The following is a 23,875-nucleotide window of genomic DNA, read 5'->3' as shown; positions in this document are numbered from 1 at the left end:
TAGCACCTTCCTTTTCGAACGTATTAAATACAGACGCAATCACAATACGCGCAATTACTTTCAGGCTTGGTAAATCTCATTGCGTGTGGTAGATGAACTTATTTGCATTTTCCCCTCCCAGTATTTAGCGCTTTCTGGCGGGTACGTCCCATATTGATTATTCATCAGGGCAAAAGTACTAAATGAACAGCGTGTGCTATTTTGCTCATTTGAGAGGCGCAGTCCTCTTTGCACGCTGTTAGTAGATCAGCTTGCACATTGGTTTGCGGCTGATGTCAAGTTTGCACACGTTTTTACGCACGCAAACCTTTAGTAAATCAGGCCCTTTGTGTTTCGTTTCTCCTGATATGCTGCACCCATGTTGTCAGAAGTCGTATTACTACATAGAGTGGCTTTAATTCTTTTAACCTTTTCATGAAGTGCAAAAGTAAGAATTGTGACTAGTAATAAATGGCTAAAAAAATGAATATATGACATTAAACTGTTGAAACAACAGTAACTTATACCCCGTCCTCATCAGTTTTATCCAGCAACTTCATATTGGCTGACAGCAGAATGTCCATAGTTTGTGTGTAACCTTCAGATGCAGCATGATGCAGACAAGACCAGCCTTTGTAATCACTGTAAAGAACAAGAAAAAAGTATGCTGTAAATTGCTCTGTAAGTATATCATATGCATACAAATTATAGATATACTACTTGTAGAGACTTGTTTTAGCATCCTTCTGTACAGTTCTGGATGAATATGTATATGTTATTGGCTACATTTCTGTAACACCTTGTGTTTGGTTTACCTGTGAAAGAGAGCTCCTTTGCGCAGCAGCAACTGAACCACCTTGGCGTGCCCACCTTTTGAAGCCAAATGCAGCGGCGTCAGGCCTCTCTCATCACCTTCATTCAGCAGACGAGAATCTGTGATGCTTTCCAATAATCTCTGGCAAGTATTGATGCGTCCAAACCTTACATTGGAGAGGGGATGTTGTGCATGGAAAAATGAGTCGAGGAGAAACCTTTTTCATTGTTAACATCTACTGCAATACCCACAGTTGAGCACAACATCTTTCGTTGCCCTCACAATATCGTTAAGCTTCACTTAGTTACCACGGTAGCTGTCAGCACCACAGTTTCTATCTAGGAGACTAACGGATTCAAAACAGTTTTGTGAATAAAATAAAGTTCATATAAACCATGTATTTAGTCCTCTTAGCATAAAAATAGTTGTACTAATTTACTTACATTGTCAAGGCTTTACAAAGCAACATGGCTGCGCCCCGCACATAGAAAAACGGGGTTCAAAACAACTCTTCAGAAGCCAAAGGGTCACGTGACCTAATGCTTTGTCCATTGTTTTTTACACTCTGAGATGTAGAGCAGCTGAGTTTTGGGATCAGAGCAGTACTAGTTCTCATGGCTCTGCAGCAGCGCTTTCTTTATGGTTCGTTGCTGAATGATAAAGGATGGGTTCTGAGTGAGGGACTGGTCCTGCAGCAGCACTGTAACTCTTGCTGTAAAATGCCCAATATTAAAACTTAGAGACAAAATCAATTATTTTCATGGAGGACGATAAGTCATTCCAATGAAAAGTGCTTTGTTATTATGGGTTACAGTAAGTCGATGCCCGCTGAAAGACTCAGGAAATCTTGTAACAGGATTTCAACCTGTTGACAGAATAGTAGGACGAGGTAAAGTAATAAAAACTCAAGGCGCTGGACGCTTGTCGGAGGACAAGGGTGGAGGTGTTACACTGTATTAACAATGGCCTTTCTTGGTTTCTGAAGCTTTTGAAAAGGTCCGTACCACTTTATGTCTGCAGAGTGATGATGGGAGAAGAGGTTTCTACAAGATTTAAAGCATGACATCTCGGTCTTCACATGATAGAAAAACCAACAACAATAATGTTGAATTTTCATTCTTTCATACTATTTGTGGCATTTTTTCTTCTGTTTGAGAACACTATCAGGTCCCTATTTAAGAGCAGAAATTCCTCACATAATTGAAACATTGGACAGCGTGGTGACATTTGTAAATATGGTTACAGTGTTCATTTTTCATCGCCTGAGTGTTGTTTAATTGCAGAGGCGCAGTATAAATATTGGCTTTTCTCCATTAGATAATAAGTCAAAGTCTCTGGCATAAACCTTTTTTTATTTACCCTTTTAATTTTTTACATTTTTTTTATCGATCAATGCAATAATAACGAAGTCTGAGTTATGATCTTTGGCTTTTTGTGAGGGCTGCCAGTTTTAACTAGTACTTATCTTTCAAATTATTAAATGACAAAGTTCTGTGTGGAAATAATAAGGTTGAGTACTTTAACAATATACTGTAACGATGCTGGATATGTTGCTGGGAAATGTCAGAATTAGAAATAACGTAAAGGATTAAAGGAGATACCCACTCTCCGGCCAACAGTGGTCAGCGCCAAAATGATATTGCATGCATGACTTTAAAATATTTGCAAAGTTTAGGGATATTTAGATCAGATCAGCGTTACTTGGATCGATGATATGGAAAGTGCTGCCCTGAGGGACCAATCAAACTTACTGAGCAGCAAAGTGCAGAGCAGACTTCTTGTCCTTGGACTTGCATGCGAGGCCAACCTGCCCCGAGAGACCCAGCATGTTCTTCACTGAGTCATGGATACCCAGCCTGCAGGCGTAATGGAGTGGGGTGCAGCCCTCATTATCCTCGCAGCTCAGCAGCGCCTTCACACTGTCGTGCTAAAGTTACAGGCAAATTACCAAAATTTAGCATTCGCACATTATGAGCAACTCCAAATTAAAAAAAAAGCTTGGTTGATGTGATAAATGCAAATAAACAAATTTGATATCGCAGTGATTCTTAAAGTTACTTTGACATTTCCGTCTTTGATACCGTCTGATACTTTGAAGTTTCAGTCATAATAGTGGCACATAGAGCTCTTAGCTTTTTACTTTCCATTGTTTCTTAAATATGTGGTTAAGGATCATGCTCTGGTTCTCCGGAAAGCACCTCGAGACAATTTGTAATGTAATAGGTACTATATGAATAAAATTAAATTGAAATGTATTTCTTTGCAGACTGTATTGACCCAGGATATTCATGTTTTCTTTTGTTTTACTTATTAACCTACAGTAATTGCCTAGTTACTTTATATCCATTTTTGTATTTCAGGCTTGCAACTCAATCCAAATAAGTTGTTATTGGGGCAATTTAGTACCAATAAGGGGGAAAACAGAAAAAGTAATGATTTTATTTCAGATAGGTGATGTCACTAGGTGTAAAGGCTCCAACACACTGCATGATTTTTGTCCGTCATGGATGAAAGATGAGTGTTGTCAAAGAATCCTGGAAATATCTCCAATCGCAAGTCCAAATCGGTTGGCTCATTTCTTACAGTGTGAGTGATACCACGACCACCGTCACACTGGTCTTCCAACGAAAGACTGCATTTAATCTCTTGATCGTGCCTGAAATCCTACAACTCAGTGTACTAACTAGCCAATTACGAAGCCAGATCCCTCTGAACTGCCTCTAATCGTCTGTATAGCCAATGTAACCACATGGGTAAAGGGATTAGTCTGGGAAAGTTTTGTCAAGCATTTCAGTACAGAGCTATATTCCCTAATGCCGCCTAAAACTTGACTGTGCGAGCCTTATGTTTCGTATTGTCCAGAGTCAGTGTCAGCTTTTCTGGGCTTAGAGGCATCTAGGACCCTTATGCATTTTAAGCATGCACTGTGAACAGAGGAATCAGTATTCTGATCCTTTTTGAAAGAGTGCTCTGGATCAAAGATGAAAAAAAGACCATCCAGACTGGTATCAACGATAAATCCCAAAGCACCAGTCTTTGATGGTATGAGGTTATATCTCTGTCCTTGGAGAAGGCAGTTCACATTTCTGTGATAGCCAAAGAAAAGTACATTGAGAGTTTACGGGAACATTTGCAGCCTTCAAGGTGAGATCAAGGTGAGGAAGAAGAGGCTACTGGACTGGATCTGCCTGCAGGCCTGACTTGTCCCCAGTTAATAAGGGTGAAGAACTATGAAAAGAAATATGTGACAACTTCATACTTTTGTACACCTTAATATGTATTTTCAGGAAAAATGAGATAAAATAACAAATATGCTTCATCATTTGGCATCCTCAATGAATGCCTTCAAACTGTTGCTAAAAAGGATGCTAATGTCTTTCTGAAAGTGTTGCAGGCATGAAATGCAAACATGAATGCTTTTAACACAAAGAGTGAATGAAAAGAAATATTTTGGATTTATGCTATCTGCAAAGACAGAAGTAAATTTTAAAAAAAAGAAGATTTTTTTCTAATCTACATTTTCTAAAAATCAGATTGCTTACAATTTACTATTTTCAACTCAACATAGATTTAATTTATCTGCAAATGACTAGAACGTGTTTTAATATTTTAAAGAGCATCCCGGCACAACCTCTTTTAAGGGAAAAAAGCTCTGGAACACAAAAATGCAACTGTTACTGTATATAGGCAATGTTTCAAATTCATATGTATATTTTAGTCAGTTATTGTCTCATACTGAAATATTTGACTGTTGTTGTTTGGAGTGTTGTTGTATGCTTAAAAATCTATTTGGTTTTGGGAGAGTAACTGTGCTCATCGTCTAGTCCACAATCCATGCGGTCACTCATTGTAGAGCGCAATACAAATTGATCAATGACTGTGATTTAGTTAGATTCCAATAGCTTAATTACACCTTCATCTGAGCAACACAAATTGGATTTGTTAAGCTACAAACTGTGCACAATGAGCGTACCTGCAGTACTTCTTGTGGGAGATTTTTAAGACCCTTGGGCTGCAGTATGGCCAGGTGAAGGAAATTACAACCGCAGCTGTCTTTCACGTTAACATCCGTCCCTGCAGTGACACAAGCATATGCACATAGCGAGTTAACAGTGAGCTTTAGCAAATGTCCTGAGAGCTTGTGTTATGATACCCGGCATTACAGCTCACCTTTTTTCAGCAGAAGAGGAACAGTTTTCCATGCTCCACAGCTGGTTGCCAGCAGCAGGGGGGTGTTTCCCTTACAGTCAGTGCGGTTCATGTCTGCACCCTGAGTGGAGGATGTGCACAAGTCTTAACATCACCTACTTTGATTGTCTTAGCAATTGTTAAACTAAATCGGACCATTTTGAAAAATGTGTTAATTACAAAGCAGTGAAGATAAGAAGGTAAACCATAAAAGGGAAACTTGGATGTGAATTTTCTAAATTTTTGTAAATGAAGCTAAAATTGTAGATGGCATCATCGGTTAGTTATGAGTTAAGCTAAACTAGAAAAAGCTCTCTTGCGCCCATGAAGCCTAAATTGTGCCTGCATCACTTTTAAGGTTACAAACAGCTCTGCCAGAGGACGAAAAATAAATATCACAAGATGTCCTTATTTATTTCCAGAACTCATGCTAATGTTAGCCACAGTTAGAGCTCCATTTGCCCCCTCTGAAACATGCTCCAAAGTGTTAAAAGTGAAAGATTATGATACCATCTGGGGTAGAAACAAGCTGCTTACAATGATTCTACTACATGAATCATCAACTGTGAGACTGCAGAGGAGACCGGGTACATGCAGGTTTAATCTCAGGCTTTGACATTAATCTGTGTGTGTACATTAAGAGCATATTTAAGATGTGCCGGAATTAAACAGGCCAGATGGTTATATTTTTAAAAAGAAAAAAAGAAATTGCCATAAAATATATTTATGGTGTTTATAACTTAAGTTATACGCTATATTAATCGGGAATAAAAGAGATGCTACTTTTTACATGAAAATAAATAAGAACATGCACAAGAACATTAAAGTTTTGACAGGCACAGTTAGGGTTATTAAAAGGGTGATGGCTTAATTATGCTTAAAATAGACATCAATATGTTTACAGCATATATCCTGTTGCATGATGAGTCATCTAATCATCCTGGTCTTTAATCGGCATATTAAAGAGCGGATATTGACTCTGTAATTCTGCTGGTGGCTGCCAAGTGATGCCACCCTTTTTTCTTTTTTTTTTTATAGTTTTAGTGCTAGGCACACTCAGATTGATTTGTGGTTGCAATGTTTGCTTACAGAATGAGTTTACATGAAATTAACTTGGGTCTCACCTCCCTCTGAGCAACACATTCCTGTTAAAACAGTCTATGTGCAACAGATGGTGGCAGATGGTCCACCAGGAATGGGCAGAACTGCATATTTTAAATAGCAAATATTGTGTAGTGATAGCAGAAAGGGGGCGGGGGGGTAATTAAATTGTGATAATACTTATTGAAAGAGCAGTGAAGACAAAAGCAATATCACATTTATTGAGATCTTTTTGTGGTTTTAAAGTCAGTGTGTTTGTTAAAGGGACGACTACATGAAGATATGTCACTTTCTTGCTCTTCAGATAGGAATCATATGAACCTTGATATAAAAGCACCGGATGTCCTGTGCATAACAGATGCGTAGCACAATTATGTGTATCATGAGTGTGCTATTTACCAAAGAAATGAGGTACTCCGCCAGCTCTGCGTGGTCAAATATTGTCGCCCTGGAAAAGCAAACACAGACGCTGTAAACCAGCACGCGTGACTCGGAGTCGTGACTCCTGCTGCCAAAGGTTGGATGAGGATGATTTTATTCTTCTTTTTCATCAAAGCGTGATATGACAAACAGATTTCTCTTGTAGTGATCTCTTATTTTGTTATATTACTATTATCCTTCCCTTTGACAATCTCCACTTGTCTGGTCACGTTTGTCTTTTTAATAAAATAAAGTGAGTGAGATTTTCCAACTGAAGGACTTATTGGAAAATTCAGCTCCTGGGTCTGGTGACAGAAGGAGACAATGTTTTTGTGTAAGAGGTTATGGGTGAGATGCTTTTGATCAAATTATTGTACAACATACAACAGCAGGACTACAGAATAAGAACCTAAATGTAGAGTAAGGACCTCAGTTCTTTACTCTGCTGCTGTCTGGGCCAACACAAATAACTGTTAGATAAAATTCAAGTATATCTATATAATCTAATATTACTGATGTCCTCTCCACTTTAAGTGTTTTTTTTTAATACTTTACCTGCTTGTTTACCACGTCGCTGCAGTTTTTATCTTGTGCACATAAGCTGTTCTTTACACAGGATGAACCAGTTAATGAATACTTATTGTCATTATTATATATCTACATCAATAACATTTGAGTTTATTTTAACCTTATCTAAAACAAAGTTTATTGCAATAAAAGTGATGAATAATGAACAAAGAGCATTCGAATGCAATAAAAAACTCCTGACTTCTAATATACAAACCTGAAGAGAGAGAGAGAAAAAAAGAATCAAGGCTGAGATAAAAATGTCTTACATATGGTTAAAGATCCCTTTGAAGCATCCATGCTAAATACTTGGACATACAATTAAAAAAATCATGCTTGTTTAATGATTTATTCTAATTCTTTTTTGTAAGAGTCACACGCTCACATGGTTGGAGTCACACAGGATTTTATTTTGATCTTTGTAGAGAGATCTTCATCTGCATCTCTCCAACTGAAATGCAGCTGAAAAGAAATGATGCATTACTGTAGGTGACGTTCACAGCCACCACATGCCAGGGAGACATTAACTGGTTGTTCGGAAAAAAGAACCAACTAACATCCAGATACCCAAATTGAAAACGGAATATTCCCCTAATGAACTAATATCCAGTCATATGTTGAGTATTGGAGTTTGGGTTTGGTAGTGGCAATGTGAAAAGGGTTAAGGATGACAGCAAACTCTGACCTTGATATGAACTTTGTCATTTGACTTGCGGTAGCCACCACCTGCTGGAGCCAGGCTGGCATGGCTCTGCTGCAGCTGTGGTGTGACCACAAACTCCTCCAGCAAGGGAGAAACTGAGGCCAGCATTGTGTCTCACAGGAACAACCTGTTAGAAACTTTCATTCATCTGAATGAGTGGGTTAATAAGCCCGGAAGACTTGGCATTCCCAAAAATGATGCTTCAGGGTTATCTGAATCTTTAGGTGCAGCTGCAGGCTGCTCAGCATGGAGCAGAATGAAACGAGTTGGGGAAATGCTGAGGCTGGGGGAAAAGAGTTGTTCTGGTGAAAAGAGGAATGCAAGCCCTCCAGTGAGAAGGAAGACAGTGCAAGATGACCTGCGTCATCTTGCGTAGTCGCTCTGACCAAAAGCAGATTATTTTAAATTCTTGGAGTCAACTATTAAAGGAAGAGAAAACTATTACAGGATTACAGCAAGAATGGGAATGGAAGTTTACATGTGTGACAGTGAGATCCTTGGTGTATTGGAAAGGGACAGAGGCGAGGGAAGTAAAAGAGATGACAAAGAAAGATGCAGAGGCATGAAGAGATACAGCCCAAACAAGAGGACTTTATTAAGATGGGACAATAGTTTACATTTTTCTGGGGGGAAACACATGCCTGGTTATTTGTTGGCATTTAATTGATGCCACTCTCTTATATGTGCACCAGAGGAGCCTATAGACCCAATATTTATTTGCTTTAGGTGTGAAAATAGACCTCTAAATCTTCCAAGGTAACTTGTCATCTCTGGTTTGTTAGTAATCACCCAACCAAGCATAGCTTCCAGCGGTTAATTAAAGGGGTTGAATTAACTCGCAAAAAGAAATAACATATAGATATATATTATACAACATAAAGTAAACATCATTGTGTGCTTGAGAGGGTGTATCTTCTGAACCAAGTGTCAAATAAAAAAATCCAACATAGTAAAACCCTGTCATAGTTTTCACCATCCCGAAACATATTGTGCAATGAGATGTTTTCTTTGGTATATCGTCTTTTTCCAGCATAGAGAAATGTGAAGCGGCCCCCTCAGTCAAATTTCATGCCACCTTAGCCTTCCGGGAACAAAAATTGTGTTTATTTTCTTGCACGGAAATCCCTGTTTCCAAACAAGTCTCTGAATTGGATGTATTTGATGTTGAGAACGCTGTTGTGGTTCTCTATTATCTTTGCATCAGAGGAAAAAACCTGCAGCCGAAGAAGGAGGCAGGAGTCAATATACAGTCGAGGGCTCGAGGGCCGGTGTCTTGCACGTTTTAGACGTCCCCTTGCATCAGCAGACCTGGTTCATATTAATGGTTCATCATCAATTTGTCATTAAGGTCTGCATAAGTTTGTTAATGACACAGTCATTTGTGTCAGGGTGTACTGAAGCAGGGAAACATCTAAAGCATGCAGGACACCTTCCCACGAGGACCGGACTTGAAGAGCCGTGTTTAATGGGTTTGCATACCTGATGAGTGAGGTTATTGGTGCACTGACTCTTCACTTTAAGAACCCTTGAAAAGAATAATTATGGCTTAATCCAGTTTACAAGCATGCATATTAAGCTTCTCGATGTTTCCTTCATTAAACATTACGTCCTATCGATGTTTGTTTTACAGACTTGCCTAAAATTACAGACTTCTGTTCAAACCAAGCTTGAAAGGAGGAAGAATTGTGATGGTGGGTGAAATAGTGCAGAAAGAAGACATAATTAATCTAAAATGAGAGAGTGTTGAATTGCATCCATTAATTTATCGGTAATGACGTTGACAAATAGTCACAAGATGTCTGTGGAGGTTAGACTCTTAGTGAGAATCAAGGTAAAAGTCATCTACATAATATTAGTGCATTAAGTCAAAGTTAAGGCTGCAAGATTGAACATTTTTATTTTAACTAAAAACACAGAACGATGGACTTTGGCCTCTAACTGGTTGAAGACACAGAGCTGGCCAAAATGCCAAAAGCACCAGGCAGCAGACGAGTAGGGACAAACAAACCAAAGAGGAAGGCTATAACACATTTACCTCTGAAACAGAGGGCTGAGATGTTTTGAATCTGAGTTTAGTGTGTCCCATTTAATGAAAAATATGTACATTTGTATAACAACACAGCTACTCGCTGTGATTTTAGCTTAAAACCCACTCACTAAACCCCCGCCAAATTATTGCACAGACTAAATATCTATTTGGTACAGTACATCAAAACCTCTAGACAGTGTTATCTTTTTGACTGAAGGGCACGGTATGTCTCCAGCAAGTCCCCGCTGTTCAGCTAAAAATTATATTAAATGTAATTTGCATAATAAGACATCAGTGGAGCTAAGCTTTAAGCATTTGGGTAAAATGAGAAAAAAGGGGAAACCCACCTGTGTAGAGGAGTCTGACAAGCTCCATCAGTTAGGTTGATGACGTCTTCAACTTGCTCAATGGTGGAGAGCATCAGTTTAACGACCTCGGTAGCACCCTGGGTGCAGGCCAAATGAAGGGGTGTGGACCGATCATTCTGGACCGTAAAATATTGGTAAATTATGCGAGATGATGGATGAATAATGATGACTTTATAATGCACATACACACGTTTTGCTCTCAGTATCGAAGCATATCACATGGAGTCAGTTACACGGATGAATACTTTATGTTAACAGAGTATCTCTCAGACTTACTGGATGAACACAAGGGCTGTAACACAAGCCTTGATGAGATAACTAGAACTGGCAAGAGGAGGCTGGTGATTGCACCACTCAGCTCCGAGGTGTAAGTGGAGGTAATTTGTATCAATTTAGCCAACCAGAGCTATTATTGTACTCTGTGTTCCGGCAGCAGCTCTGGCCACTATCCCAGGACTACACATAACCATCACTCCCAGATGGGGATGATGAGACTGACGTGATCCAACAGCACAAAAACTGAGGCCTTTTGCCAATGACATCTTGTATAGAAATTGGCAAATGGGATTTACATTTAAGAAATATAGAAAAAACAATGCAAATGTGACAAAGCATGCAGTGGACAGATGATGGATGATTTTAAGTCATCATATATACGGCATGCAGGCTGCTAGGAAAAACAGTGGTGATAACCAAATGAGTGTCTGCTCCCATGACGCTTAAAGGTTTATGGAAAGTGTACATTTATGTAGGTGAGTGTAGACATTTACATGCTGTCCTCTGGGATGTGAGTTTACCTGTTGCTGGTCTATTTTGGCCCCGGTAGCAATGCAGAGATGGATGGTCTCAATATTCCCACCACGTACAGCCAGATGGAGAGGGCTGCTGTTGGACTTGTCTAAATAGTTGATGTGGTTCAGTGCGATGTGGCCTAGCTCTTCTCCTGCCAGCAACACAGAATTAAATAAAGTGTTGTTTGATGTTGTTAATATGCTGGATTCAAGCAAGGCTCAAAATAACAGTTTCCCCTCCTTTTTACTTTAACACAAGGGATTTTTCTTCTTGTTTTTTGCTCTAACCATCAAAGCTGAGCTGTTTACTCAAAAGGCCAAACAACTGCAAACAGTTAATACTGACTGTAATTGACTGTTAGTATTAACAGTCCGTCTGTTATTTGGCTTTCCAATCGTTCAAGCGTTGAAAGCGCACAAATATTTTGCTCTCCCACCAAACTTCCTCAGACAAACCCCAGATTTACTGGGCAGACGTTCACCAGGATAAACATACGGTCCATCTGCAGCATCTGGCCTTTGTGTAAAGCAAACAGTGCTGTTGTATGTTTTTTTTCCTTCTTCTTCTTCTTTTATGTCTCCCGGGGCTAAGGTGAACTCCAGTTATCAATCAGCTAAATGTGCTGGTTGGCCTTGTAAAACATTTCATTGTTGTCAGCACTTTCCATTTTGATGATAGATCATTTCCTTTGTCGTACCGGCCTTCAGAATGACTTCCATGGCCTTCTTTGCACCCGCAAAGGCGGCTGCATGCATGGGGAAGTGGCCCAGCTTGTTCTGTTTGCAGAGTTTGGCTCCATTTTTTAACTTTGACCGGGAGAAGAAAGAGACAAACAGAGCGGAAACTTCATCGGATGCAAAGTTGCACATCATGTGTTGTATTCAGACAATAATCAGTTAGTGTCCAGCTGAAATACCTGTACGTACCAACGTGCTGAGAGCCTCACAGTTATTGGTGGAGCTAGCCAGAATCAGCGGGGTGTTTCCAAGGTCTCCCTGCAGGTTGCAGTTTGTGGCACTGTAGGACAACAGCAGCTGCAGGGAGCAGATGTTTTTAAAAAAGTGAGATCCATCCGCTCCATGTAGCTAACAAGACTCCTACCCATACACCCGTGTCCTTCGGCCTCCATGACCTTTATCATTCAACGTAACATCTGAGGTCTGCAGGCTTTTCAAATGGTTTGTAGGATTTAAAAAAAAAGTCACAATGTTTTCTTATTAATTAATTTGTTCATGTAATTTTTAAAGATGTTATTGCTCAACATGAATGCATGATGCTGGTGTTATCTTTTGAGAAGAAATGTGAAAACTTAGTCTTTGCCTAACATTTTATGAACATATAGTGGACAACAATACTAATATAATATAATAATCACGTCAAGGCTATAATCTTAATAACAAACATACAATGCATACATTTGTATGACTGGCAGTGCATGGTTGTTAACACGCTTGGCTCTTATAACTGCCAAAAAATAAAAGAATAAAGATGCTTGCAGGGTGAACAGCACATCCCAAGTTGCAGCCTGCTTGTTTTCTTGAGGGATTCAGCCTCCTGGCACCATGCAAGAACTGTCTCCAGTGATGTGCACTAACTGGCCTGCCATCTATGTGGCAATGATCGGCATGGACCACGCACATGGGCCCAGAGTCCATGAGGCATCAAATCGATGCAAGATCTCTCCTCTCACTCAGGATTAATGCAAGGGTCAGTCAGATGTCCTCTAAAGTGATCCCGACCCGGGTGTTTAGCACACGATTCACTGCCAACTCACAGGTTAGGCTGAGATACAAAAGATATACACTGCAGCAGAATCCTCCTGCCTTTTGCAGAGTGATGGATTTTGCAAGAGAATCTGAACAAGAAGTACCAAAAAAATCATTATTAGAACATCCAGTAGTTGCAATGACTGTGTTTCACTGAGTTGTGTGTGAACGTGGGGCGAGGCAATCCAAGCGAGAACCATGGGTGACCATGAAACATGATTTTCGGCAACTTACCTCCTTGTCCAGTGGACACCAAGTCAGCCAGGATTAAGCTGTCATGCCAACTTTGAAACCGTGGTGCAGCCACAACATGCAATTAAAACTATCAGAACCAAGAGAGGTAACTTTCACATTAAAACCACAGTTTACTAGATGTTGTTTTGGCCTGGTGCATTCCTGTGACGGGGACTGGAGGTATAGAGACGTGAGGGATGTCCAGGTAATCTACTGTTTAGTAAGTGTGGTCATTGAACGGGTCATTACACATTTGAATGAGCAGGGAAACACGTAAAACCTGCAGGGCATTGAGAAATACTGCGTTACTGAAACTATGCTCTTTAACACATGTACCCAGTACGTCTAAACGTCTGATCTCTGTAATTGCAAACAAAGGTTTCTGTACCAAATATTAAGTTCTGTTTTTCTGATGTATCAAATACTTCGTCATGCAATAAAATGCAAATTAATTACTTAAAAATCATACAATGTGATTTTCTGGATTTTTTTTTTAGATTCCATCACTCACAGTTGAAGAGTACCTATGATAAAAATTACAGACTTCTACATGCTTTTCAAGTGGGAAAACCTGCAAAATCGTCAGTGTATCAAATACTTGTTCTCCCCACTGTATATGAAATAAGTACTTTTAAAGCAGCTTGTGTAAACATTTTAACTAGAATGTTGTCTTAACTAGATGAAAGTCAATAGTTTTGTTATTGCTGCTCATGTGTCACTAGTCAGCCTTCTCACCTCCAGCAGGTGTTGGTGTCGGAGGCTGACAGCCAGGTGCAGGGGGGACAGCAGGGCCGTGTTGAGGATGTTGGGGTCGGCCCCCAGGTCCAAAAGACTCCTGCAGCTTTCTGGCTTGTTCTTCTCCACGGCCCAGTGCAGCGGCACGTTACCTTGGTCATCAAAGCTGTTCAGCTCTGTTACGTAAAAACGGAAGAAAACACAAATGCACCTCCATGTGTTTGTTCACCAAAAACAAAGAAATGCATACAAATATTTCCCAAAGCAACTGATGAGATGAGTTTGTGGTTATTTGTGAAGCAGGCTGCAGTGCATTTTGTAATTAATAACTGAGACGTGCTTACCCTTTGAGCCCACAACAGTAATGATAAATTGGATGAGGGTGACGTGGCCTCCTCCAGCTGCATGATGGAGCGGACTGGCTCCACATTCATCTTTCTCAGTGAGGACCTCTGGGCTCTTTCTCACCAGGTTCTCCAGGTGAACCAGGTCACCCCTCTCTGCCAACTACATTGTAGTATTAATCATAATATAGAAATAAAATAATTACTTTCTTTAATTTGATTCTATTTCTTTTTATTTAAACATATACACTACTCTCACTATCAGTTTAAAAATGCTTTGGACTTAAGTTGCCATAAAATGCGATCTGATATCCAAGTCATAGTAATGTGCAAACAAAAGGTGCTAAAGCTGATAAACATTGATCATTTCTTAAACAATCATGTGGCTGGAGGAAAAATCACATATGAACCCACGGATTGATTGCTAAAGCTAACAGGAGTCAGTAGATGCACACCTGGAGTCCAGTTAATGAAATCAGTATAGAAGTGTGGTTTAGGGCTACTTTGACTGATGAAAGACGCTAAAACACTTTAAATGTGTTCTTTCTTAGAAGCCTCTGCTGGCGGGAACCTCTGAAGACATGCTATCAAGAGTAGCTGATTTGTATGATGCTGGAAAGGCCTACAAAGTAATTTCAAAGTGCTTAGACATCCATCAGGCCAGATCTAGAAAGCTGGCGAGAAATGGTGGCAGTCTAGTCAGCGCCCGGTATCCAGAGATACAACGCCGGATCTTCAGTGAGGTAAGGTAGAATGCATAAGTAATACATAAAGGTTTGAAGACATCACTGGAACTGGCAAACTTCTCTGTTCATGAGTTTACCATACGTAAGTCATTGAACAGACACTTGGCAAAACATCAAAGAAGAAACCACTGCTTCCCAAACATTGTGGTAAAATGTTACCAACATCATCCCATCAGTATGGTGCAGGGACCATCATTTCTTGTGTTTTCTTTGCAGCCAATCGCCCTCATGGAGAGGAAAATGAATTCCCAAGTTTATCAATGCTAATAAAACATCTAACATGACAGTGACAACAGGGCAGGGACTCTCTCCTGCTAAGCTTAGTAGAAGTCGAGTGATCCAAAAGGACAATGACCCCTGAGCATGACAGTAAATCAACCACAGAATGGCTTCGGATTCAAGACCTTAACCCCACAGAGTGGGGATGTGGAATGACCTCTAGAGTACCAATTACACCAGAAATCCTACAGATTTGTCTGAGCTGAAACAGTTCTCCAGGGAGGAAGGGTCAAGCATTCCTCCTGGAAGCCATGCAGGTTTTAAGGCTCAACAAGCTTTCACCTCCAAGGGTTAATTATTCATCGCTACAGTGAAAGACTAGAAATGATCTCTGTTTGTGTGTTTAAAGTGTGAGAATACGGTCTGATTTGTTGATGTTTGTGACTTGTCTGACACCAGTTTACATTTTATAACAGATTACCAGTTAATTCTAGTAAGTATGGCCAGAATCCAGTGTTTTGGGGGCTCCAGCCTTTCGGTAGTAGATTGTGATGTGTGTAACTGTACGCACACATGCATCGAGCGAGTGTGGTTGACACACATGCAACACTGAACAAGTACAGAACACCCACGTTGAAGAGGAGGTTGAGAGTGAGCGAACTAATGTGTGCAGGACACCAGAGCACCAAGCTGCTGAACATGCATGGAGAGGAGCTCCACTGATACCGCTCTAGACCAGAACCATGAGGACTTGCGATTATTAGGGTTAGGGTCTGTTGTCTGGGAAAGGTTCTCCATTGGCTAGAAGTGACCTGGTTTCTGGTCCAGGGTGGAGGTCGCTGGAGCTCTACTCCATACAGTCCGTAGCCAGGTCCCTCTCAACCAACAGAGTAACGGAAGAACGATAGAAACCGTGCCTTGTGTCCAAGACAAATTTCTCCTAAGGGAGACAATAAAGATCCATCTATCTATCATCTAAACATGCATTGAAATACTTGCATTTGACAAACACATCATGCAGATCATGCTTGACCATTCTATAAATGCATTTAAGTGGAGGTTTTTAACTTTTAATCAATTTTTTTCAGCTAGTATTTTACAAACCATGTAGAAGCCACGTGAGTAGCTTTCTTCAAGGCAAAAAACAAATGTTTTGCTGGTGAAAGTGATTTGGTTTTTGTTGCTCAAATCTATCTTAACAGCATCTAAAACACTAAAGAAAAGTTGCAAGTTGAAGTAGAAAAAAAAAAAAATTGGGTGTACAAATAGAATGTGAACAGGAGTCAGGAGTCCTCTTTGACATATATATATATACATATATATATATATATATATATATATATATATATATACATATACATATATATATATATATATATATATATATACATATATATATATTAGGGCTGTCAAAGCTAACGCGTTAATAACGCGTTAACCTAAAGTCCTCTTAATGCCGACAATTTCGTTAACTTACGATTAACACGCAGGATAAAAAAAATAAAAAAACGCGCATTATATCATTTCTGCGGTCGACGGCACCGTAGCTTGAGGAAAAGTATGGTGGACTGAATGATGGAGAATGAAAAGGGACTTTTGAACGGCAAGTTCACTTTCAAAAAGATGCCAGATGCTTCGCTGGACGAGAATAAAGTTATTTGCATGTACTGTCGATTTGAAATGAATTACCATGGAAGTACGTCGAGTCTCAAATACCACTAGCAGCCAAACACACGACCGATGCAGAGATGGATGCAGATTTAACTGACCAATGCACTTCTTGTTTGTGATGCATATGGTTCATTGTTTTACATTGAGCTGCTTAAAAAAACAAGGAATCTTAAGTTAGTCTTTACAAGTGTAAAGTTGGGGACTACATTGTGTTTGTATTTATGAAGGAATGTTACATTCAGGTCAAAAGCTTTTTTTGTGGAAAGTTGAATAAACATTGGCATAAAGCAAGCATATTTCATATTTGCCCTTTCTCATGTTGTTAAAACATTAAAAAAAAATACCTTAAGGTAATTTAGAACAGCAAAAAATGTGTGAATAAATGTGCGATTAATAGCGAGTTAACTATGGACAACAGCCCTAATATATATATATATATATATATATATATATATATATATATATATATATATATATATATATATATATATATATATATATATATATATATATATATATATTATTTTTTTTTTAATTGATTTTATTTTACAGAAGGAAATTGAAGGTATTTTACTTAAGCATACACATTGCAATTTGGATGTCATAGCTGAAACTTTGAAGTGATTCCGTCTACATGTTTATGTCATTTAAAAACAAAACAGGAGTTATGTACAGTAGAAGAACAGTATTTCATGACAAAATTGTCCAAATTATCTAATCTTGTGTCCTCTCAGTAAAAGCTGATTCCCCATAAAAACCTTTTTTTTTCTTTATAACAGAGAGAGAGAGTGATATGATCGTGACATCTTAAAAGCCACCAAACACTAAGAAGTTAATACACTCTTACACCATGCACACAAATGAACTAATAGTTGTAGATTAAACATCATGAAAGGTGCATCTTCATATAAATAAGGAATCACAATGTTGGGATTATTTAAACACCTTTTAAATTGTAAATGTTCATTGATGTATGCCCATCAGTTTGTCCTTTTTCAGATGAACAATAAAAACTCATTTTTGTTTAGATTAGTTTTATGTTGTTTCACCTCAAATGCATTTAGGCTTGTCACAGCTGGATCTTCGTCCTCTATCACATACGTATAACAACTGGTCTGCCGGGCCACATCCCTGCTGAAGTTCATCCCTTAGCTGCCAATCTGTGTAGACAGGGCTTCATCAATGGAATGAGCACAAAAACATTTCTGGACACAACCTCACACACTCGTCCGCACACACACATGCACGTATCAGCATGCAGGCAGCAGCGGTATACCAAAAGAAAAAGAAAAAAATCCCTTGTGGTTTCAATCACATCCTCCGACTGAGCATAGAGACCTAGACCTGCTTGATAAGAACGTGGCTTTGTTGTGTGACAGCGAGGGCAGAAGACGCCTCGGGCGCCGGGCTTTTCTTGCAACGAAGGACACGAGAGTGCGGATGACTTTGTCTGTACCTGGAAGGTCATTCGCAACCGTGGAGTGTGTTGGAGGTTGAAGCCCTTCAGTTAAAGAGAGTAATTATGTACTTCACAGCTGGGGGGGCAGCTTGTTTGAGCCTGTCTCAGGTGTCCTTGGGTGTTCCTGGGTGAGCGAGATTAAGAGAGACCGTGTGAGTGTGTTGTACGAGAACCTCAGCCGCTTCCAAAGGCCACTCGACAAATGACATTTCTGGAGGGTAACTTACCACTGAGAATTTCCATGGAAAATCCCCTTGACCTATTGCAGCGGCGTACCTTTAGCGCACCAAAGTGGTTTCTCAGTTGACAAATAACGTTATTTTTTTGAAACGTTTCGTTTCTGGCGCTTATTTGGTTTTCATTACATTTCTGCACGGTCAGTGATGACTCACTGTAAACATTTAAGCACTCTAACACGGTTCAGTACTTCTGAACATTGGCTCTAACAAGAACCTCTCCACTACTGGCGCCATTAAAACGAGCAGATTGGCTCTTTCTAGAATGAAGTTGGATTATTAACTCGAGGCTCAGCAAGCTGTGGTCACCAAAGCCATCAGTTTCATTCATGTCTCTTTGAATATCTCTGCATTTTGTATGTCTCAAATGGAAAAAAAAACAATCACAGTAAAAATGTAATATATGTTTGTAGACAATATTGTTAATTACGTTGATATAATTGCAGTCTGTTCTGCCAGACTCTGATTAACTGCATGCAACTGTGAAGCATTTTTGTCTATTTCCAGGAGGGCACATGAATAATTTATTTTATATTATTGCTGCTTTGGATACGTGATTTAAGGCAGCTCTTAAGCCTTGACCACAGTGCAAAAACACGGTGATAACTGATTACTCAAAAATCAATGCTGCACTACCCTTTTTCGCATCCTCTGTAGTCCAGATAGAATTTTGTGTTACAGAACAAATGAGACGGTATAATTTGATTTTCCCGTCACATGTTGAATTGGATAAAGAGCGCGGAGAATGTGATTTACTACATCCCCCCCGCAAGTCATTTCCTAGCAGCTGCAGTAAATAAGTGTCATCGGTTTTTGTAAGAGAGCCTGTCACACGTTTGTTTGCAGAAGCCAAGTGTCCAGGAAGTGCACTAATGAGCAGTGCTGTGCACGCTTCCCAACAGCCACAGAAACAAGTGGATTTCACATGAAAGGATTTTACCGGTTAATTTTTGTTTCATATAGTTATCACCATAAGACAAACAGAAGAAAATGATTAAAGATTTACATTGAGATCATTTAGAGATATATAATAATAAATTGATGTTCAAAAATAGATTAATTCTTTCATAGAAATAGACCTTTGCAGCAAAAATGCATATAGAATTACTAAAATTAGGTGTGAAGTGCAACAGAATAGGTCATAAAAACCAGAGGGTTTCTTAACCATCAAGTATAAAAGGAGAATAAACAATTACATCTGTTAACATTTTAAATTAAAGGTTATTTTTCTCATGCTCAGAGTATCCACGTGTTGACTATAATTACCAATCACCACAATAACTGCTGCTAATCAAAGCATATACTGTATCAATTGCAAGATAGTCAGGTTGAATCAGGTTGCTCCTTCAATCATATCCCAACCAAAATGTTTTCACAGCACAAAATTGTTTGCGACATCCCAAATATTGACAAATGAAATGTCCATTACAGTCTTAAAAGCATATAGACTCACATATTGAAGAATGAAAAGGTGGATGTACTTACTGTGTAAGTGTGAGTCTGCTATTGAACTGAGCAGTCGGGTGTCTTCATTCCCACAAAAGGCTTTAAATAGTGTGGTGAGAGACCATTTCCCTGGCTGGCCTAATGCAGGCAAGATGCTGCCCCCTGTGACCGAATGACTCCCATAATGTTGTCAGAGAGAAGTAGGCAAGCCCTTGTTGTAACATGATAGGAAGTTTGACTGGCAGCAATACAGTAGCACATTCAACATGATACTTTCTTTGCTATCAGCTTTAATTATCATGTGTGGATGCCGGATAATGATGTGCTAATGTGTTTCCTTTTTGTTTTATTACTAAAATTGGGTTGAAAAAGCTTTTAGTGTTCTTTTTACTTCATTATTATAACTACATTCAGGCTTTCAACCAAAGGAGCCAAATTGTGAATTTATTTCTAAAACAGGATTTCTCAATTATTTCAAATTTGTTTTGACCCGATTGTTATTATTTGAAAAGTCTGTGCTGTGCTGACTTTTTCAACAAACCACAGAGAAAGGGCTGCCCAGGTGCACATGGGATGTGTTATACCGCGCCATTTATCAAGCCATTATTTGGTAAGGCAAGCTGTTTTGTTTAAGAGCCGTGTTTGATGTCGGGCCTGCTCTGCTGCTTTTTCTCTTAAAGCAAGTGACTCCTGCCAAGACTGAATGAAAACGACCTCGGAGACCTCCTGATGTTGATGAGGAGGATTAAACAGTATTGCTCAGGGAATTGTTATCAGGCAGGATTATCAGATCAGGTCCATCATTAACTAAGGATTGCACTTGCTTTGCTCCCAGCATTTATAGTCAAGGGAATGAGTCTCAGATTGTAGATTTGTCTGTGATTGTACCAATTGTGTATTGTCTCTGCCACTCTAAGACCATTGTATACTGAACAGCATCAAAAATAAAGTTGAAAATTGGCAGTACTATGAATTTAAAGATGAATCGATGAGTAATTGTGCCTGAAAGCCATTGAAAAGAATAGATGTATGTAGATACATTAATTTATTTTAACTTCTGCAAGGATTTCAATGTTTACCTGATTGAAATACTCAAAACTTATAGCAGCAAGATCAATCTGATGGATTTTTATGACCGTGATGATGATTACCATTCTATCCAGTTTTCATCACCCCATTGGGTGGTGACCAGATCAGAACCAAAACAAACAAACTGTGGCATTGATTTGGGCCAGATCCGGTCTGCGGTTTTTCAGGTTTATTTTTAGCACAGGTCAGGTAGATCAGATTCGTCCACCCAAGTGTCATAACCCCACGTGTCTGATGATAAAACTGTCATGTTGGGGCCATATCTGGCTATATAAATAAAGTGTGGGCCAGATCTGGGCCACCTCCAGTTTGTCTATTATTTGATCTCGTCTAACTGGGACACAGCAGCAACCTCCTTGCGGCCCAGATCTGCCAAACAGAAGCAGATCGCCTAAAAAGCGCCGTCATTTCAATCTGGGACAGCATCTAAACAATCTGGGTGGCAATGGGTTTCTGCTGCCACTGAAACGGTAGCTTCAAATGAACTGAAACAAGCTACAACTCCTCATCTCATTTGTCAAATGTCAAAAACATATGATACAGGCATTTCATTACAAGAGCTACAGCATATAAAGCATAATTGAAGGTCAAGTACAAAAGCATTATTCATCCGTGGGAGCCCCCTTCAATCATTTTGAAAATCCATGTTCTTCTCTTATGCATGTTTTTTTTTTAGGTTTTTTCACTTTGTCATTAAAACTAAAATTCCAAGATCATAATTTCGACTGACTGGTGTGTTTTCCTGACTTTTCCTCACATGCCACCATGTGGGATTTGTGGGAAATGTGTTGCCACCACCGGACATGGATGGATCCAGTTATTCATGTGCCCTTTAGGATGGATTATAATCAATTTTTACCAACCACCACAAGACTCAAATTGGGGATGCTATTTGAAGGTGGTCTGGGACACATTTGTGCACCTTCTTAAAGCCTCCACAGCTCCAGTTACTGAAGTGATTAATTATTGGATTTTAAACGTGAACATGTGCAGTTAAGTTCTTCTGTCTTAAGCTACATTTACACTTAGATCTAGACTGAGAATAGCCCCAAGTTCATCTACCTTGCAAGGATATTTGCTGAGCCAGGTAACCAGTGTAAATGCAGGTGTCAGATATGTGTGACTTTTATGAGATGGTGTAAGTAACGCATGAAAAAAAAATCTGATATAGGCACCAAATCCGAATTGGCCATCAAGACTTTTTATGTCAATGAATCCTTAGCGTTTGGGAAGAATCTTTTCCTTTTAATACCAGCAAGTTACACCTAGTTAAGTACAGGTGCTGCCTTTGCCAATTAAAAAGAACCAACATGTTCAGTGTTTGCAAGCGAGTTTATTTGCATGTACAGCGGATCCAGTCATTCATTTGGGTACACATTTTAATGCTCGGTGTGAACAGATGAGCTACTCCCTTGTGATCAGATTTCTGGATGGGTTTAACAAGGTCCATGAGACTCATGGAAGTAGAGATGGAAGAGTAAATGAGGCGACCCCTGGGGGGGTGGGGGGTGTTCTAGCCCAGGGAGGCGATCTTGTGCAACATTTTTAGGTGCTTTCCTCTGCATGGTTTATTCCAGATACTCCGTTGTGTTTATTGGTGTATTTAAGGAGCGAGAGGCACTCGTATGTCATGATCTTTCAGTTTGCTGCTTCTCTTAAATTCCCACCGCCTCTCCAGAATCAGAATCAGAATCAGCTTTATTGGCCAAGTTTGAGCCTGCCCGACAAGGAATTTGAGTCTGGTTATTTCGCTTACTGTACCCAGATTTAAAAAGTAGCAAACAGTAAATAAACAAATGTACCTTAAATAAACAAATGTGGCACTTTATTAACATATACAATTAAAAAGTGAAAGGTGCAGCAGTACTGATATAGACATGGTAATGACAGCTCTTAATAACATATATACAATTTTTTTTAAAGTGAGAGGTGCAGCAGAATGAGGTAGATATGATTTGATTATTGGGAGGTGCATTGTTACAGCATATTGCACGATGATTGATTCTCTGAGACTCTATGAGTGATGAGAGTTCATCAGAGCAACAGCTTGGGGGAAGAACCTGTCTGTGTCTGGAGGTTTTGGCGTACAGAGCTCTGTAGCGCCGTCCAGAGGTGTCCTGGGTGTGAGGGGTCTGCAGAGATGTTACCTGCCTGTTTCCTGGTCCTGGACCGGTACAGGTCCTGGATAGATGGGAGGTTAGTCCCAGTTATCCTCTCTGCAGACCTGATTGTCCGTTGCAGCCTGTCTAGTTTGGTGGCCGATCCGAACCAGACAGTGATGGACGTGCAGAGAACAGACTGTATGATGGCAGAGTAGAAGGTGATCAGCAGCTGCTGTCGCAGGTTAAACTTCCTGAGCTGACGCAGGAAGTACAACCTCTCCTGGGCTTCTTCCGGACAGAGTTAATGTGGGTGGTCCACTTCAGGTCCCGGGTGATTGTGGACTCCATTTCTATAGATCGGGGTTTAAGTCATGCCCATCGCTGTCACGATCTCTATGCAGGACCTACTGTCCAAAACTGTTTTTTATCATTAAGAAGCATTGGAAGTCTTTATTGTGAGAGTTGACAGAGTGAAATGAATGCAAAAAAGCAAAAAAAAATAGAGCAAAGAGTAAATCTCAGATCATAAAAGCAATCTCCACACCTACCATAGCTAAAGGATACAGTGCTGCCACTCAAGTCACCCACTGTGCCTGGAATAATGAAAAAAAGCTCCTTGTTAGTAGATTCTTGAAATATTTGTGTCTTAAAGCTGTATAAACTCAACAAAGACACAATATATCTCTGATACAATTGGATTAAAATAAGCTATATCTGACCTAAATGCAATAATGTAATGAAATGTAAATGTAATGAAACCAATGACATGCATCTGATTTGCAACTGCCATATTAGAGGTAATGAACCAATAAATAATAAGCAGTCAAATGTCCTAACTTGATTAACGATTTTTGAGGTGTATGTCCT

The 23,875-nt window shown here is 39.6% G+C and overlaps 1 protein-coding gene across 4 annotated transcripts in view; it reads right to left on the bottom strand.

The window, feature by feature from the left end:
- trpa1b (transient receptor potential cation channel, subfamily A, member 1b) overlaps positions 1-19,947 on the bottom strand; it is a 28,098-nt gene extending 8,151 nt beyond the window's left edge. For 2 of the 4 annotated variants that reach the window (XM_061713109.1, XM_061713111.1), the window contains exons 1-14: positions 19,857-19,909; positions 17,726-17,836; positions 14,041-14,203; positions 13,697-13,872; positions 11,888-11,995; positions 11,659-11,767; positions 10,967-11,112; positions 10,149-10,285; positions 6,482-6,530; positions 4,964-5,063; positions 4,767-4,867; positions 2,545-2,720; positions 795-959; positions 507-621 (exon numbers count right to left, since the gene is read on the bottom strand). In XM_061713109.1, the coding sequence (XP_061569093.1) occupies positions 507-621; positions 795-959; positions 2,545-2,720; positions 4,767-4,867; positions 4,964-5,063; positions 6,482-6,530; positions 10,149-10,285; positions 10,967-11,112; positions 11,659-11,767; positions 11,888-11,995; positions 13,697-13,872; positions 14,041-14,203; positions 17,726-17,821 (1,641 nt within the window). In that variant the 5' untranslated portion in view covers positions 17,822-17,836; positions 19,857-19,909. Of the gene's footprint in view, positions 1-506; positions 622-794; positions 960-2,544; positions 2,721-4,766; positions 4,868-4,963; positions 5,064-6,481; positions 6,531-10,148; positions 10,286-10,966; positions 11,113-11,658; positions 11,768-11,887; positions 11,996-13,696; positions 13,873-14,040; positions 14,204-17,725; positions 17,837-18,132; positions 18,260-19,856 lie in introns of those variants that run through there. The other 2 variants (XM_061713112.1, XM_061713110.1) reach the window with 2 other exon arrangements.
- Positions 19,948-23,875: the final 3,928 nt, after the last annotated feature.

Source organism: Cololabis saira, chromosome 22, assembly GCF_033807715.1.
Source record: "Cololabis saira isolate AMF1-May2022 chromosome 22, fColSai1.1, whole genome shotgun sequence".
NCBI lineage: Eukaryota > Metazoa > Chordata > Actinopteri > Beloniformes > Belonidae > Cololabis > Cololabis saira.
This window is presented reverse-complemented; position numbering and strand designations above follow the sequence as displayed.